The sequence below is a fragment of the Oncorhynchus masou genome, chromosome 27 (assembly GCF_036934945.1).
Source record: "Oncorhynchus masou masou isolate Uvic2021 chromosome 27, UVic_Omas_1.1, whole genome shotgun sequence".
Lineage (NCBI taxonomy): Eukaryota > Metazoa > Chordata > Actinopteri > Salmoniformes > Salmonidae > Oncorhynchus > Oncorhynchus masou.
Genome location: NC_088238.1, coordinates 64,988,834 through 65,003,582, shown reverse-complemented (window position 1 = coordinate 65,003,582; position 14,749 = coordinate 64,988,834). Strand labels below are relative to the sequence as shown.

Genomic DNA, 14,749 nt, shown 5'->3' with positions numbered 1-14,749 from the left:
TCACCTCTATACTTTACTGTCAGTGTCCTGTCTGGTGGAGGTCACTCTGTCATCACCTCTATACTCTACTGTCAGTGTCCTGTCTGGTGGAGGTCACTCTGTCATCACCTCTATACTCTACTGTCAGTGTCCTGTCTGGTGGAGGTCACTCTGTCATCACCTCTATACTCTACTGTCAGTGTCCTGTCTGGTGGAGGTCACTCTGTCATCACCTCTATACTCTACTGTCAGTGTCCTGTCTGGTGGAGGTCACTCCGCCATCACCTCTATACTCTACTGTCAGTGTCCTGTCTGGTGGAGGTCACTCCGCCATCACCTCTATACTCTACTGTCAGTGTCCTGTCTGGTGGAGGTCACTCCGTCATCACCTCTATACTCTACTGTCAGTGTCCTGTCTGGTGGAGGTCACTCTGTCATCACCTCTATACTCTACTGTCAGTGTCCTGTCTGGTGGAGGTCACTCTGTCATCACCTCTATACTCTACTGTCAATGTCCTGTCTGGTGGTCACTCTGTCATCACCTCTATACTCTACTGTCAGTGTCCTGTCTGGTGGAGGTCACTCTGTCATCACCTCTATACTCTACTGTCAGTGTCCTGTCTGGTGGAGGTCACTCTGTCATCACCTCTATACTCTACTGTCAGTGTCCTGTCTGGTGGACGTCACTCCGCCATCACCTCTATACTCTACTGTCAGTGTCCTGTCTGGTGGAGGTCACTCCGTCATCACCTCTATACTCTACTGTCAGTGTCCTGTCTGGTGGAGGTCACTCTGTCATCACCTCTATACTCTACTGTCAGTGTCCTGTCTGGTGGAGGTCACTTCATCGTCACCTCTATACTCTACTGTCAATGTCCTGTCTGGTGGAGGTCACTCTGTCATCACCTCTATACTCTACTGTCAGTGTCCTGTCTGGTGGAGGTCACTCTGTCATCACCTCTATACTCTACTGTCAGTGTCCTGTCTGGTGGAGGTCACTCTGTCATCACCTCTATACTCTACTGTCAGTGTCCTGTCTGGTGGAGGTCACTCTGTCATCACCTCTATACTCTACTGTCAGTGTCCTGTCTGGTGGAGGTCACTCCGTCATCACCTCTATACTCTACTGTCAGTGTCCTGTCTGGTGGAGGTCACTCCGTCATCACCTCTATACTCTACTGTCAGTGTCCTGTCTGGTGGAGGTCACTCTGTCATCACCTCTATACTCTACTGTCAATGTCCTGTCTGGTGGAGGTCACTCCGTCATCACCTCTATACTCTACTGTCAGTGTCCTGTCTGGTGGAGGTCACTCCGTCATCACCTCTATACTCTACTGTCAGTGTCCTGTCTGGTGGAGGTCACTCCGTCATCACCTCTATACTCTACTGTCAGTGTCCTGTCTGGTGGAGGTCACTCCGTCATCACCTCTATACTCTACTGTCAATGTCCTGTCTGGTGGAGGTCACTCTGTCATCACCTCTATACTCTACTGTCAGTGTCCTGTCTGGTGGAGGTCACTCCGTCATCACCTCTATACTCTACTGTCAGTGTCCTGTCTGGTGGAGGTCACTCTGTCATCACCTCTATACTCTACTGTCAGTGTCCTGCCTGGTGGAGGTCACTCTGTCATCACCTCTATACTCTACTGTCAGTGTCCTGTCTGGTGGAGGTCACTCTGTCATCACCTCTATACTCTACTGTCAGTGTCCTGTCTGGTGGAGGTCACTCTGTCATCACCTCTATACTCTACTGTCAGTGTCCTGTCTGGTGGAGGTCACTCCGTCATCACCTCTATACTCTACTGTCAGTGTCCTGTCTGGTGGAGGTCACTCTGTCATCACCTCTATACTCTACTGTCAGTGTCCTGTCTGGTGGAGGTCACTCCGTCATCACCTCTATACTCTACTGTCAATGTCCTGTCTGGTGGAGGTCACTCTGTCATCACCTCTATACTCTACTGTCAGTGTCCTGTCTGGTGGAGGTCACTCTGTCATCACCTCTATACTCTACTGTCAGTGTCCTGTCTGGTGGACGTCACTCCGCCATCACCTCTATACTCTACTCTCAGTGTCCTGTCTGGTGGAGGTCACTCTGTCATCACCTCTATACTCTACTGTCAGTGTCCTGTCTGGTGGAGGTCACTCCGTCATCACCTCTATACTCTACTGTCAATGTCCTGTCTGGTGGAGGTCACTCTGTCATCACCTCTATACTCTACTGTCATCTAAACACATCACTCTCTCTCTCTGCAGAACACATGAGTTTTAACCACACCTCTAAACAGGGAGGTTGTGTCTCATTACCAATCAACTGCCAGGACTGCAGATATGGGAGGGGCTGTAGTTTGGAGAGAGGGTGAGGAGGGGACGCAGGTATGACTGGTTTTGGTGACAGTTGGCAGAGAGATTGGACCTTACACGCTGAGAGAAGACGAGAAGGTGAGAAGACGAGGAGAGAGGTACTGTAGAGAGAGAGGTAGAGGGATTGAGAGAGGGATGTAGAGAGAGATGTGTAGAGAGAGAGGGAGTTAGAGAAGTGGAGAGAGAGAGCAATAGAGAGAGCGAGGTAGAGAGAGAGGGAGGTAGAGGGATTGAGAGGTAGAGAGAGAGAGCGCGAGGTAGAGAGAGCGAGGTAGAGAGAGAGAGAGAGGTGGAGGGATTGAGAGAGGGAGTTAGAGAAGTAGAGAAAGAGAGCGAGGTAGAGAGAGAGAGGGAGGTAGAGGGATTGAGAGGTAGAGAGAGAGCGCGAGGTAGAGAGAGAGAGAGAGAGAGGTGGAGGGATTGAGAGAGGGAGTTAGAGAAGTAGAGAAAGAGAGCGAGGTAGAGAGAGAGAGGGAGGTATAGAGGTAGAGGAATTGAGAGAGGGAGTTAGAGAAGTAGAGAGAGAGAGAGCAAGCTAGAGCTAACAACCAGGGGTGAGTACCCCTTCTTCTACACATGATGTGTGTGTGTAACTGTAAACAATGTGTGTGTGTAACTGTAAACAATGTGTGTGTGTAACTGTAAACAATGTGTGTGTGTTGCGTGTCTACATTGGTGTCTGATCAGGGTTCAGCGGAATGTTGCATATCACAGCTAGCCTGGCCCTGATTGGCTGATTGTACTTGCTGTCTGCAGGCCTCTGATGTTGTCATACTTTTAGTGTCTCTCCGATATAGTAGTAGTTATAGTAACAGTAGTTATAGTAACAGTAGTTATAGTAACAGTAGTTATAGTAACAGTAGTATAGTAGTAGTAGTAGTAGTAGTAGTAGTAGTAATTATAGTAACAGTAGTTATAGTAACAGTAGTTCGTAGTATAGTAGTAGTTATAGTAACAACAGTATAGTAGTAGTAGTTATAGAAAGAGTGGTTATAGTAACAGTAGTTATAGTAGTAGTAGTTATAGTAACAGTAGTTATAGTAACAGTAGTATAGTAGTAGTAGTTATAGTAACAGTAGGTATAGTAACAGTAGTTCGTAGTATAGTAGTAGTTATAGTAAAAGTAGTATAGTAATAGTATAGTAGTAGGTATCGTAACAGTAGTTATAGTAACAGTAGTTAGTAGAATAGTAGTAGGTATAGTAACAGTAGTTATAGTAACATTAGTATAGCAGTAGTTATAGTAACAGTTGTGTAATAGTAGTTATAGAAACAGTAGTTAGTAGCATAGTAGTAGGTATAGTAATGGTAGAATAGTAGTAGTTAGTATTATAGTAGTAGTTATAGTAATAGTACTATAGTAGTAGTTATAGTAACAGTAGTTAGTAGCATAGTAGTAGTTATAGTAGTAGGTATAGTTATGATAGTATAGTAGTAGTGAGTAGTTTAGTAGTAGTTATAGTAACAGTAGTTAGTAGTTATAGTAGTAGGTATAGTAATGATAGTATACTAGTAGTGAGTAGTTTAGTAGTAGTTATAGTAACAGTAGTTAGTAGTATAGTAGTAGTTATAGTAACAGTAGTTATAGTAACAGTAGTTAGGAGAAAAGTGGTAGTTAGTATCATAGTAGTAGTTATAGTAACAGTAGTAGTTAGTAGTATAGTAGTAGTTATAGTAACAGTAGTAGTTGGTAGCATAGTAATAGTTATAGTAACATTAGTAGTTATAGTAACAGTAGTAGTTAGTAGCATAGTAGTAGTTATAGTAACAGTAGTAGTTAGTAGTATAGTAGTAGTTATAGTAACAGTAGTAGTTAGTAGCATAGTGATAGTTATAGTAACATTAGTAATTATAGTAACAGTAGTAGTTAGTAGCATAGTAGTAGTTATAGTAACAGTAGTAGTTAGCAGTATAGTAGTAGTTATAGTAACAGTAGTAGTTAGTAGCATAGTGATAGTTATAGTAACAGTAGTAGTTATAGTAACATTAGCAGTTAGTACTATAGTAGTAGTTATAGTAACAGTAGTTAGGAGTAAAGTGGTAGTTAGTATCATAGTAGTAGTTATAGTAACAGTAGTAGTTAGTAGTATAGTAGTAGTTATAGTAACAGTAGTAGTTGGTAGCATAGTAATAGTTATAGTAACATTAGTAGTTATAGTAACAGTAGTTGTATAATTATTAGTAATATTAATAGTGATAGTGGTGGTAGTAGTAGTGGCAGTGATAGTGGTGGTAGTATTAGCAGTGATAGTGGTGGTAGTAGTAGTGGCAGTGATAGTGGTGGTAGTAGTAGTAGTGATAGTGATGGTAGTGGCAGTGATAGTGGTGGTAGTAGTAGTGGCAGTGATAGTGGTAGTAGTATTAGCAGTGATAGTGGTGGTGCTAGTATTAGCAGTGATAGTCGTGGTAGTAGTAGTGATAGTGATGGTGGTAGTAGTATTAGCAGTGATAGTGGTGGTAGTAGTAGTGGCAGTGATAGTGGTGGTAGTAGTATTAGCAGTGATAGTGGTGGTAGTGGCAGTGATAGTGGTGGTAGTAGAAGTGAATGTGGTAGTAGTATTAGCAGTGATAGTGGTGGTAGTAGTAGTGGCAGTGATAGTGGTAGTAGTATTAGCAGTGATAGTGGTGGTGTTAGTATTAGCTGTGATAGTGGTGGTGTTAGTATTAGCAGTGATAGTGGTGGTAGTAGTAGTAGTGATAGTGATGGTAGTAGTAGTGGCAGTGATAGTGGTGGTAGAAGTAGTGGCAGTGATAGTGGTAGTAGTATTAGCAGTGATAGTGGTGGTAGTAGTAGTAGCAGTGATAGTGGTAGTAGTAGTGATAGTGGTGGTAGAAGTATTAGCAGTGATAGTAGTGGTAGTAGTAGTAGTGATAGTGATGGTAGTAGTAGTGGCAGTGATAGTGGTGGTAGTAGTAGTAGCAGTGATAATGGTAGTAGTATTAGCAGTGATAGTGGTGGTAGTAGTAGTGATAGTGATGGTAGTAGTATTAGCAGTGATAGTGGTGGTAGTATTAGCAGTGATAGTGGTAGTAGCATTGATAGTGATGATGGTGGTAGTATTAGCAGTGATAGTGGTAGTAGTATTAGCAGTGATAGTGGTGGTAGTAGTAGAGTAGTGATAGTGGTGGTAGTAGTAGTGATAGTGGTGGTAGTATTAGCAGTGATAGTGGTGGTAGTAGTAGTGATAGTGGTGGTAGTATTAGCAGTGATAGTGGTGGTAGTAGTAGTGATAGTGATGGTAGTAGTATTAGCAGTGATAGTGGTGGTAGTATTAGCAGTGATAGTGGTAGTAGTATTAGCAGTGATAGTGGTAGTAGTATTAGCAGTGATAGTGGTGGTAGTAGTAGTGGCAGTGATAGTGATGGTATTAGCAGTGATAGTGGTGGTAGTATTAGCAGTGATAGTGGTAGTAGCATTGATAGTGATGGTAGTAGCAGTGATAGTGGCGGTAGTAGTAATGATAGTGATGGTAGTAGTAGTAGCAGTGATAGTGGTGGTAGTATTAGCAGTGATAGTGGTAGTAGTATTAGCAGTGATAGTGGTGGTAGTAGCATTGATAGTGATGGTAGTAGAAGCAGTGATAGTGGTGGTAGTAGTAGCAGTGATAGTGGTGGTAGTAGAAGCAGTGATGGTGGTGGTAGTAGTAGGAGCAGTGATAGTGGTAGTAGTATTAGCAGTGATAGTGGTGATGGTAGTAGTAGTGATAGTGATGGTAGTAGTATTAGCAGTGATAGTGGTGGTAGTATTAGCAGTGGCAGTGGTAGTGGTAGTATTAGCAGTGATAGTGGTGGTAGTGGCAGTGATAGTGATGGTAGTAGCAGTGATAGTGGTGGTAGTAGTAGCAGTGATAGTGGTGGTAGTAGTAGTGATAGTGATGGTAGTAGTAGTAGCAGTGATAGTGGTGGTAGTAGTAGTAGCAGTGATAGTGGTGGTAGTAGAAGCAGTGATAGTGGTGGTAGTAGTAGTGATAGTGACGGTAGAAGTATTTGCAGTGATAGTGGTGGTAGTAGTAGTGATTGTGATGGTAGTAGTAGTAGCAGTGATAGTGGTGGTATTAGTAGTAGCAGTGATAGTGGTAGTAGTATTAGCAGTGATAGTGATGGTAGTAGTATTAGCAGTAATAGTGGTGGTAGTAGCAGTGATAGTGGTGGTGTTAGTAGTAGTGATAGTGGTGGTAGTAGTAGTAGTGATAGTGGTGGTGTTAGTAGCAGTGATAGTGGTGGTAGTAGTAGTAGCAGTGGTGGTGGTAGTAGTAGCAGTGATAGTGGTGGTAGCAGTGATAGTGGTGGTAGTAGTTGTAGCAGTGATAGTGGTGGTGGTGGTAGTAGTAGCAGTGATACTGGTAGTTGTAGTAGCATTGATAGTGGTGGTAGTAGAAGCTGTGATAGTGGTAGTAGTAGCATTGATAGTGGTGGTGTTAGTAGCATTGATAGTGTTGGTGGTAGTAGCAGTGATAGTGGTGGTGTTAGTAGCTGTGATAGTGGTGGTGTTAGTAGCTGTGATAGTGGTGGTGTTAGTAGTAGTAGCAGTGATGGTAGTAGTAGTGGCAGTGATAGTGGTGGTAGTAGTAGGAGCAGTGATAGTGGTAGTAGTATTAGCAGTGATAGTGGTGGTAGTAGTAGTGATCGTGATGGTAGTAGTATTAGCAGTGATAGTGGTGGTAGTATTAGCAGTGATAGTGGTAGTAGCATTGATAGTGATGGTAGTAGCAGTGATAGTGGCGGTTGTAGTAGCAGTGATAGTGGTGGTAGTAGTAGTGATAGTGATGGTAGTAGTAGTAGCAGTGATAGTGGTGGTAGTAGTAGAAGCAGTGATAGTGGTAGTAGTATTAGCAGTGATAGTGGTGGTAGTAGCATTGATAGTGATGGTAGTAGAAGCAGTGATAGTGGTGGTAGTAGTAGTGATAGTGATGGTAGAAGTATTAGCAGTGATAGTGGTAGTAGTATTAGCAGTGATAGTGATGGTAGTAGTATTAGCAGTGATAGTGGTGGTAGTAGTAGCATTGATAGTGATGGTAGTAGCAGTGATAGTGGTGGTGGAAGTAGTAGCATTGATAGTGATGGTAGTAGTAGTAGCAGTGATAGTGGTGGTAGTAGTAGTGATCGTGATGGTAGTAGTATTAGCAGTGATAGTGGTGGTAGTAGTAGCATTGATAGTGATGGTGGTGTTAGTAGCAGTGATAGTGGTGGTAGTAGCAGTGATAGTGGTGGTAGTAGCTGTGATAGTGGTGGTAGTAGTGGTGGTAGTGGTGGTGTTAGTAGCAGTGATAGTGGTGGTGGTAGTAGTTGCAGTGATAGTGGTGGTAGCAGTGATAGTGGTGGTAGTAGTAGCAGTGATAGTGGTGGTTGCAGTGATAGTGGTGGTGTTAGTAGCTGTGATAGTGGTGGTGTTAGTAGCAGTGATAGTGGTGGTATTAGTAGCAGTGATAGTGGTGTTAGTAGCAGTGATAGTGGTGGTGTTAGTAGCAGTGATAGTGGTGGTGTTAGTAGCTGTGATAGCGGTGGTGTTAGTAGTAGTGATAGTGGTGGTGATAGTGGTGGTAGTAGTAGTAGTAGCAGTGATAGTGTTGTTAGTAGCTGTGATAGTGGTGGTGGTAGTAGCAGTGATAGTGGTGGTGTTAGTAGCGGTGATAGTGGTAGTAGCAGTGATAGTGGTGGTGGTAGCAGCAGCGATAGTGGTGGTAGTAGTAGTAGCAGTGATAGTGGTGGTGTTAGCAGCAGCGATAGTGGTGGTAGTAGTAGTAGTGATTGTGATGGTAGTAGTAGCAGTGATAGTGGTGGTAGCAGTGATTGTGGTGGTAGTAGTAGTAGTAGCAGTGATAGTGGTGGTGGTGGTAGTAGTAGCAGTGATACTGGTAGTTGTAGTAGCATTGATAGTGGTGGTAGTAGAAGCTGTGATAGTGGTAGTAGTAGCATTGATAGTGGTGGTGTTAGTAGCATTGATAGTGGTGGTGTTAGTAGCAGTGATAGTGGTGGTGTTAGTAGTAGCAGTGATAGTGGTGGTAGTAGTAGTAGCAGTGATAGTGGTGGTAGTAGTAGTAGCAGTGATAGTGGTGGTAGTAGTAGTAGCAGTGATAGTGGTAGTAGTATTAGCAGTGATAGTGGTGGTAGTAGCAGTGATAGTGGTAGTAGTAGGAGCAGTGATAGTGGTGGTAGTAGTAGAAGCAGTGATAGTGGTAGTAGTAGAAGCAGTGATAGTGGTGGTAGTAGAAGCAGTGATAGTGGTGGTAGTAGTAGTGATAGTGACGGTAGAAGTATTAGCAGTGATAGTGGTGGTAGTAGTAGTGATTGTGATGGTAGTAGTAGTAGCAGTGATAGTGGTGGTAGTAGTAGTAGCAGTGATATTGGCAGTAGTATTAGCAGTGATGGTAGTAGTATTAGCAGTGATAGTGGTGGTAGTAGTAGCAGTGATAGTGGTGTTAGTAGCAGTGATAGTTTTGGTAGTAGTAGTAGTATTAGCAGTGATAGTGGTGGTAGTATTAGCAGTGATAGTGGTAGTAGTATTAGCAGTGATAGTGGTAGTAGTATTAGCAGTGATAGTGGTGGTAGTAGTAGTGGCAGTGATAGTGATGGTATTAGCAGTGATAGTGGTGGTAGTATTAGCAGTGATAGTGATGGTAGTAGTATTAGCAGTAATAGTGATGGTAGTAGCATTGATAGTGGTGGTGTTAGTAGCAGTGATAGTGGTGGTAGTAGTAGCAGTGATAGTGGTGTTAGTAGCAGTGATAGTTTTGGTAGTAGTAGTAGTATTAGCAGTGATAGTGGTGGTAGTATTAGCAGTGATAGTGGTAGTAGTATTAGCAGTGATAGTGGTAGTAGTATTAGCAGTGATAGTGATGGTAGTAGTATTAGCAGTAATAGTGATGGTAGTAGCATTGATAGTGGTGGTGTTAGTAGCAGTGATAGTGGTGGTAGTAGTAGTGATAGTGATGGTAGTAGTAGTAGCAGTGATAGTGGTGGTAGTAGTAGTAGCAGTGATAGTGGTGGTAGTAGTAGTAGCAGTGATAGTGGTGGTAGTAGTAGTAGCAGTGATAGTGGTAGTAGTATTAGCAGTGATAGTGGTGGTAGTAGCAGTGATAGTGGTGGTAGTAGAAGCAGTGATAGTGGTGGTAGTAGTAGTGATAGTGACGGTAGAAGTATTAGCAGTGATAGTGGTGGTAGTAGTAGTAGCAGTGATATTGGCAGTAGTATTAGCAGTGATGGTAGTAGTATTAGCAGTGATAGTGGTGGTAGTAGTAGCAGTGATAGTGGTGTTAGTAGCAGTGATAGTTTTGGTAGTAGTAGTAGTATTAGCAGTGATAGTGATGGTAGTAGTATTAGCAGTGATAGTGGTGGTAGTATTAGCAGTGATAGTGGTAGTAGTATTAGCAGTGATAGTGGTAGTAGTATTAGCAGTGATAGTGGTGGTAGTAGTAGTGGCAGTGATAGTGATGGTATTAGCAGTGATAGTGGTGGTAGTTTTAGCAGTGATAGTGGTAGTAGCATTGATAGTGATGGTAGTAGCAGTGATAGTGGCGGTAGTAGTAGCAGTGATATTGGTAGTAGTATTAGCAGTGATGGTAGTAGTATTAGCAGTGATAGTGGTGGTAGTAGTAGCAGTGATAGTGGTGTTAGTAGCAGTGATAGTTTTGGTAGTAGTAGTAGTATTAGCAGTGATAGTGGTGGTAGTATTAGCAGTGATAGTGGTAGTAGTATTAGCAGTGATAGTGGTAGTAGTATTAGCAGTGATAGTGATTGTAGTAGTCGTAGCAGTGATAGTGGTGGTGTTAGTAGCAGGGATAGTGGTGTCAGTAGCAGTGATAGTGGTGGTAGTAGTAGTAGCAGTGATAGTGGTGGTAGTAATAGCAGTGATAGTGGTGGTTGCAGTGATAGTGGTGGTGTTAGTAGCTGTGATAGTGGTGGTGTTAGTAGCTGTGATAGTGGTGGTGTTAGTAGAATTGATAGTGGTGGTATTAGTAGAATTGATAGTGGTGGTATTAGTAGCAGTGATAGTGGTGGTGTTATTAGCTTTGATATTAGTTTTAGCAGTGGTTTTATAGTAGTAGCATTAGTAGTAGTGTTGGTAGTAGTAATAGTAGCGGTAGTCGTTTTAGCAGTGGTTTTATAGTAGTAGCATTGGTAGTATATGTGGTAGTAGTAATAGTAGCGCTAGTAGTAGTTGTAGCATTCGTAGTAATGGTGGTAATAGTAGCAGTAGTAGTTGTTGCAGTAGTTTTATAGTAGTAGCATTAGTAGTTGTGGTGGTAGTAGTAATAGTAGCGGTAGTAGTTTTAGCAGTAGCTTTATAGTAGTAGCATTTGTAGTAGTGGTGGTAGTAGTAATAGTAGCGGTAAAAGTTTTATAGTAGTAGTAGTTGTAGTAGTAATAGTAGTAGTAGTAGTGGTGGTAGTAGTAGTAGTGGTACTAGCAGCAGTAGTAGTGGTGGTAGTAGGACCAGCGTTAATAGTAGTTTTAGCAGTAGTATAGTAGTAGCATTAGTAGTAGCGGTGGTAGTAGTAGTTTTAGCAGTAGTTTTATAGTAGTAGCATTAGTAGTAGTGTTGGTAGTAGTAATAGTAGTGGTGGTAGTTTTAGCAGTGGTTTTATAGTAGTAGCATTAGTAGTAGTGGTGGTAGTAGTAATAGTAGCGCAAGTAGTAGTAGTTTTAGTAGTAGCATTAGTAGTAGAGGTGGTAGTAGTAATAGTAGCGGTAGTAGTTTTAGTAGTAGCATTAGTAGTAGTAATAGTAGCAGTAGTAGTTGTAGCAGTAGTTTTATATTAGTAGCATTAGTAGTAGCGGTGGTAGTAGTAATAGTAGCGGTAGTAGTTTTAGCAGTAGTTTTATAGTAGTGGTGGTAGTAGTAAGGGTAGCGGTAGTAGTTTTAGCAGTAGTTTTATAGTAGTAGCATTAGTAGTAGTGGTGGTAGTAGTAATAGTAGCAGTAGTAGTTTTAGTAGTAGCATTAGTAGTAGTAGTAATAGTAGCAGTATTAGTTGTAGCAGTAGTTTTATAGTAGTAGCATTAGTAGTAGCGTTGGTAGTAGGAATAGTAGCGGTAGTAGTTTTAGCAGTAGTTTTATAGTAGTAGCATTAGTAGTAGTGGTGGTAGTAGTAATAGTAGCGGTAAAAGTTTTATAGTAGTAGTAGTTGTAGTTGTCATGATAGTAGTAGTGGTGGTAGAAGTAGTAGTAGTGGTAGTAGCAGCAGTAGTAGTGGTGGTAGTAGGACCACCGGTAATAGTAGTTTTAGCAGTAGTTTTATAGTAGTAATAGTAGTAGCAGCAGTGGTAGTATTAGTTTTAGCAGTAGTTTTATAGTAGTAGCATTAGTAGTAGTGTTGGTAGTAGTAATAGTAGCGCTAGTAGTAGTAGTTTTAGTAGTAGCATTAGTAGTAGAGGTGGTAGTAGTAATAGTAGTGGTAGTAGTTTTAGTAGTAGCATTAGTAGTAGTAGTAGTAGTAATAGTAGCAGTAGTAGTTGTAGCAGTAGTTTTATAGTAGTAGCATTAGTAGTAGCGGTGGTAGTAGTAATAGTAGCGATAGTAGTTTTATAGTAGTGGTGGTAGTAGTAAGGGTAGCGGTAGTCGTTTTAGGAGTAGTTTTATGGTAGTAGCATTAGTAGTAGTGGTGGTAGTAGTAATAGTAGCGGTAAAAGTTTTATAGTAGTAGTAGCTGTAGTAGTAGTGATAGTTGTAGTGGTGGTAGTAGGACCAGCAGTAGTAGTTTTAGCAGTAGTTTTATAGTAGTAATAGTAGTAGCAGCAGTGGTAGTAGTAGTTTTAGCAGTAGTTTTATAGTTGTAGCATTAGTAGTAGTGTTGGTAGTAGTAATAGTAGCGGTAGTAGTTTTAGCAGTGGTTTTATAGTAGTAGCATTTGTAGTAGTGGTGGTAGTAGTAATAGTAGCGGTAGTAGTTTTAGTAGTAGCATTAGTCGTAGTGGTAGTAGTAATAGTAGCAGTAGTAGTAGTTTTATAGTAGTAGCATTAGTCGTAGTGGTAGTAGTAATAGTAGCAGTAGTAGTTGTAGTAGTAGTTTTATAGTAGTAGAATTAGTAGTAGCGGTGGTAGTAGTAATAGTAGCAGTAGTAGTTTTAGCAGTAGTTTTATAGTAGTAGCATTAGTAGTAGTGGTGGTAGTAGTAATAGTAGCGGTAGTGGTTTTAGCAGTAGTTATAGTAGTAGCTTTAGTAGTAGTGTTGGTAGTAGTAATTGTAGCGGTAGTAGTTTTAGCAGTAGTTTTATAGTAGTAGCATTAGTTGTTGTGGTGGTAGTAGTAATAGTAGTTGCAGCAGTGATAGTAGTTGTAGCAGCAGTAGTAGTATCACCAACGGTAATAGTAGTTTTCGCAGTAGTTTTATAGTAGTAATAGTAGTAGCACCAGCAGTAGTAGTAGTTTTAGCAGTAGTTTTATAGTAGTAGCATTAGTAGTAGTGTTGGTAGTAGTAATAGTAGCGGTAGTAGTTTTAGCAGTAGTTTCATAGTAGTAGCATTAGTAGCAGTGTTGGTAGTAGTAATAGTAGCATTAGTAGTGGTAGTTTTAGCTGTAGTTTTATAGTAGTAGTAATAGTAGCATTAGTAGTAGTGGTAGAAGTAGTGGTGGTTGCAGCTGCGGTAGTGGTGGTAGTAGTAGTAGTAGTAGTAGTAGTGGATAGTAGCAGCAGCAGCAGTTGATAGTGGTGGTAGCAGTAGTAGTAGTAGTAGTAGCAGCATTAGTAGTAGTAGCATTAGTACCAGTAGTAGTAGCATTAGTACCAGTAGTAGTAGCAGCATTAGTAGCAATAGTAGCAGTTGCAGTAGTATTAGTAGTAATATCAGCATTAGTAGTAGCAGCAGTAGTAGCAGCAGTAGTAGTAGCAGCAGTAGTATTAGTAGTAGTAATTATTGTTGTTGTTGTAGTAGTAGCAGTATTAGTAGTAGTAGTAGCAGCAGTATTAGTAGTAGTAGTAGTAGCAGCAGCAGTAGTAGCAGTAGTAGTTGCAGCAGTATTAGTAGCAGTAGTAGTAGCGGTAGTAGTACTACTAGTAGTAGTAGCAGTAGTAGTAGTTGCAGTAGTAGTAGCGGTAGTAGTAGCAGTAGTAGTAGCAGTAGTAGTAGTTGCAGTAGTAGCAGTAGTAGTAGCGGTAGCAGTAGCAGTAGCAGTAGTAGTACTAGTACTAGTAGTATTAGCAGTAGCAGTAGTAGTACTAGTAGTAGTAGCAGTACCAGTAGCAGTAGTAGCAGTAGCAGTAGTAGTACTAGTAGTAGTAGCAGTAGTAGTAGTAGCAGTTGTAGCATTAGTAGCAGCAGCAGTATTAGTAGCAGCAGTAGTAGTATTCGGAGCAGCGATATTGGTTGTGTGGTTGTTGAGTGTGTGTGTTTACGTTGTTCGTGTTTGTCATACTTCTCTTCAAAATGGCCTCAGGTTGTGTGTGTGAGAGAGTGAATATGTTTGTAAGTAGATAATATGATGCGTATCTGGTAGTGTTGGTAGAAGGTCAGTGTGTGTGAGGCGTTTGATGTTTCGGGTCATTGCTCTGTGGCTGTATACACAGTGACAGGATCAGATTCAACAGAACATCTCCGGCCCGTCTGTCTGCCTGTATGAGGTATTACCTGAATGCACACTATCATCACGACTGAATGCACACTATCATCACGACTGAATGCACTCGTTTACCTGTTGTCAGGTCTGTTGTCTCTAGGTGTTAAACTAATGCTGTGTTGTCAGGTCTGTTGTCTCTAGGTGTTAAACTAATGCTGTGTTGTCAGGTCTGTTGTCTCTAGGTGTTAAACTAATGCTGTGTTGTCAGGTCTGTTGTCTCTAGGTGTTAAACTAATGCTGTGTTGTCAGGTCTATTGTCTCTAGGTGTTAAACTAATGCTGTGTTGTCAGGTCTATTGTCTCTAGGTGTTAAACTAATGCTGTGTTGTCAGGTCTGTTGTCTCTAGGTGTTAAACTAATGCTGTGTTGTCAGGTCTATTGTCTCTAGGTGTTAAACTAATGCTGTGTTGTCAGGTCTGTTGTCTCTAGGTGTTAAACTAATGCTGTGTTGTCAGGTCTGTTGTCTCTAGGTGTTAAACTAATGCTGTGTTGTCAGGTCTATTGTCTCTAGGTGTTAAACTAATGCTGTGTTGTCAGGTCTGTTGTCTCTAGGTGTTAAACTAATGCTGTGTTGTCAGGTCTATTGTCTCTAGGTGTTAAACTAATGCTGTGTTGTCAGGTCTGTTGTCTCTAGGTGTTAAACTAATGCTGTGTTGTCAGGTCTGTTGTCTCTAGGTGTTAAACTAATGCTGTGTTGTCAGGTCTGTTGTCTCTAGGTGTTAAACTAATGCTGTGTTGTCAGATCTATTGTCTCTAGGTGTTAAACTAATGCTGTGTTGTCAGGTCTATTGTCTCTAGGTGTTAAACTAATGCTGTGTTGTCAGGTCTATTGTCTCTAGGTGTTAAACTAATGCTGTG

The 14,749-nt window shown here is 41.5% G+C and overlaps 1 protein-coding gene across 4 annotated transcripts in view; it reads left to right on the top strand.

The window, feature by feature from the left end:
- The first annotated feature begins 2,347 nt into the window (after positions 1 to 2,347).
- Positions 2,348 to 14,749, top strand: part of tfr2 (transferrin receptor 2) — a 113,278-nt gene continuing 100,876 nt past the window's right edge. Inside the window, exon 1 of one of the 4 annotated variants that reach the window (XM_064940872.1) lies at positions 2,348 to 2,418. In XM_064940872.1, the coding sequence (XP_064796944.1) occupies positions 2,355 to 2,418 (64 nt within the window). In that variant the 5' untranslated portion in view covers positions 2,348 to 2,354. Of the gene's footprint in view, positions 2,439 to 2,754; positions 2,895 to 13,812; positions 13,897 to 14,749 lie in introns of those variants that run through there. The other 3 variants (XM_064940873.1, XM_064940874.1, XM_064940875.1) reach the window with 3 other exon arrangements.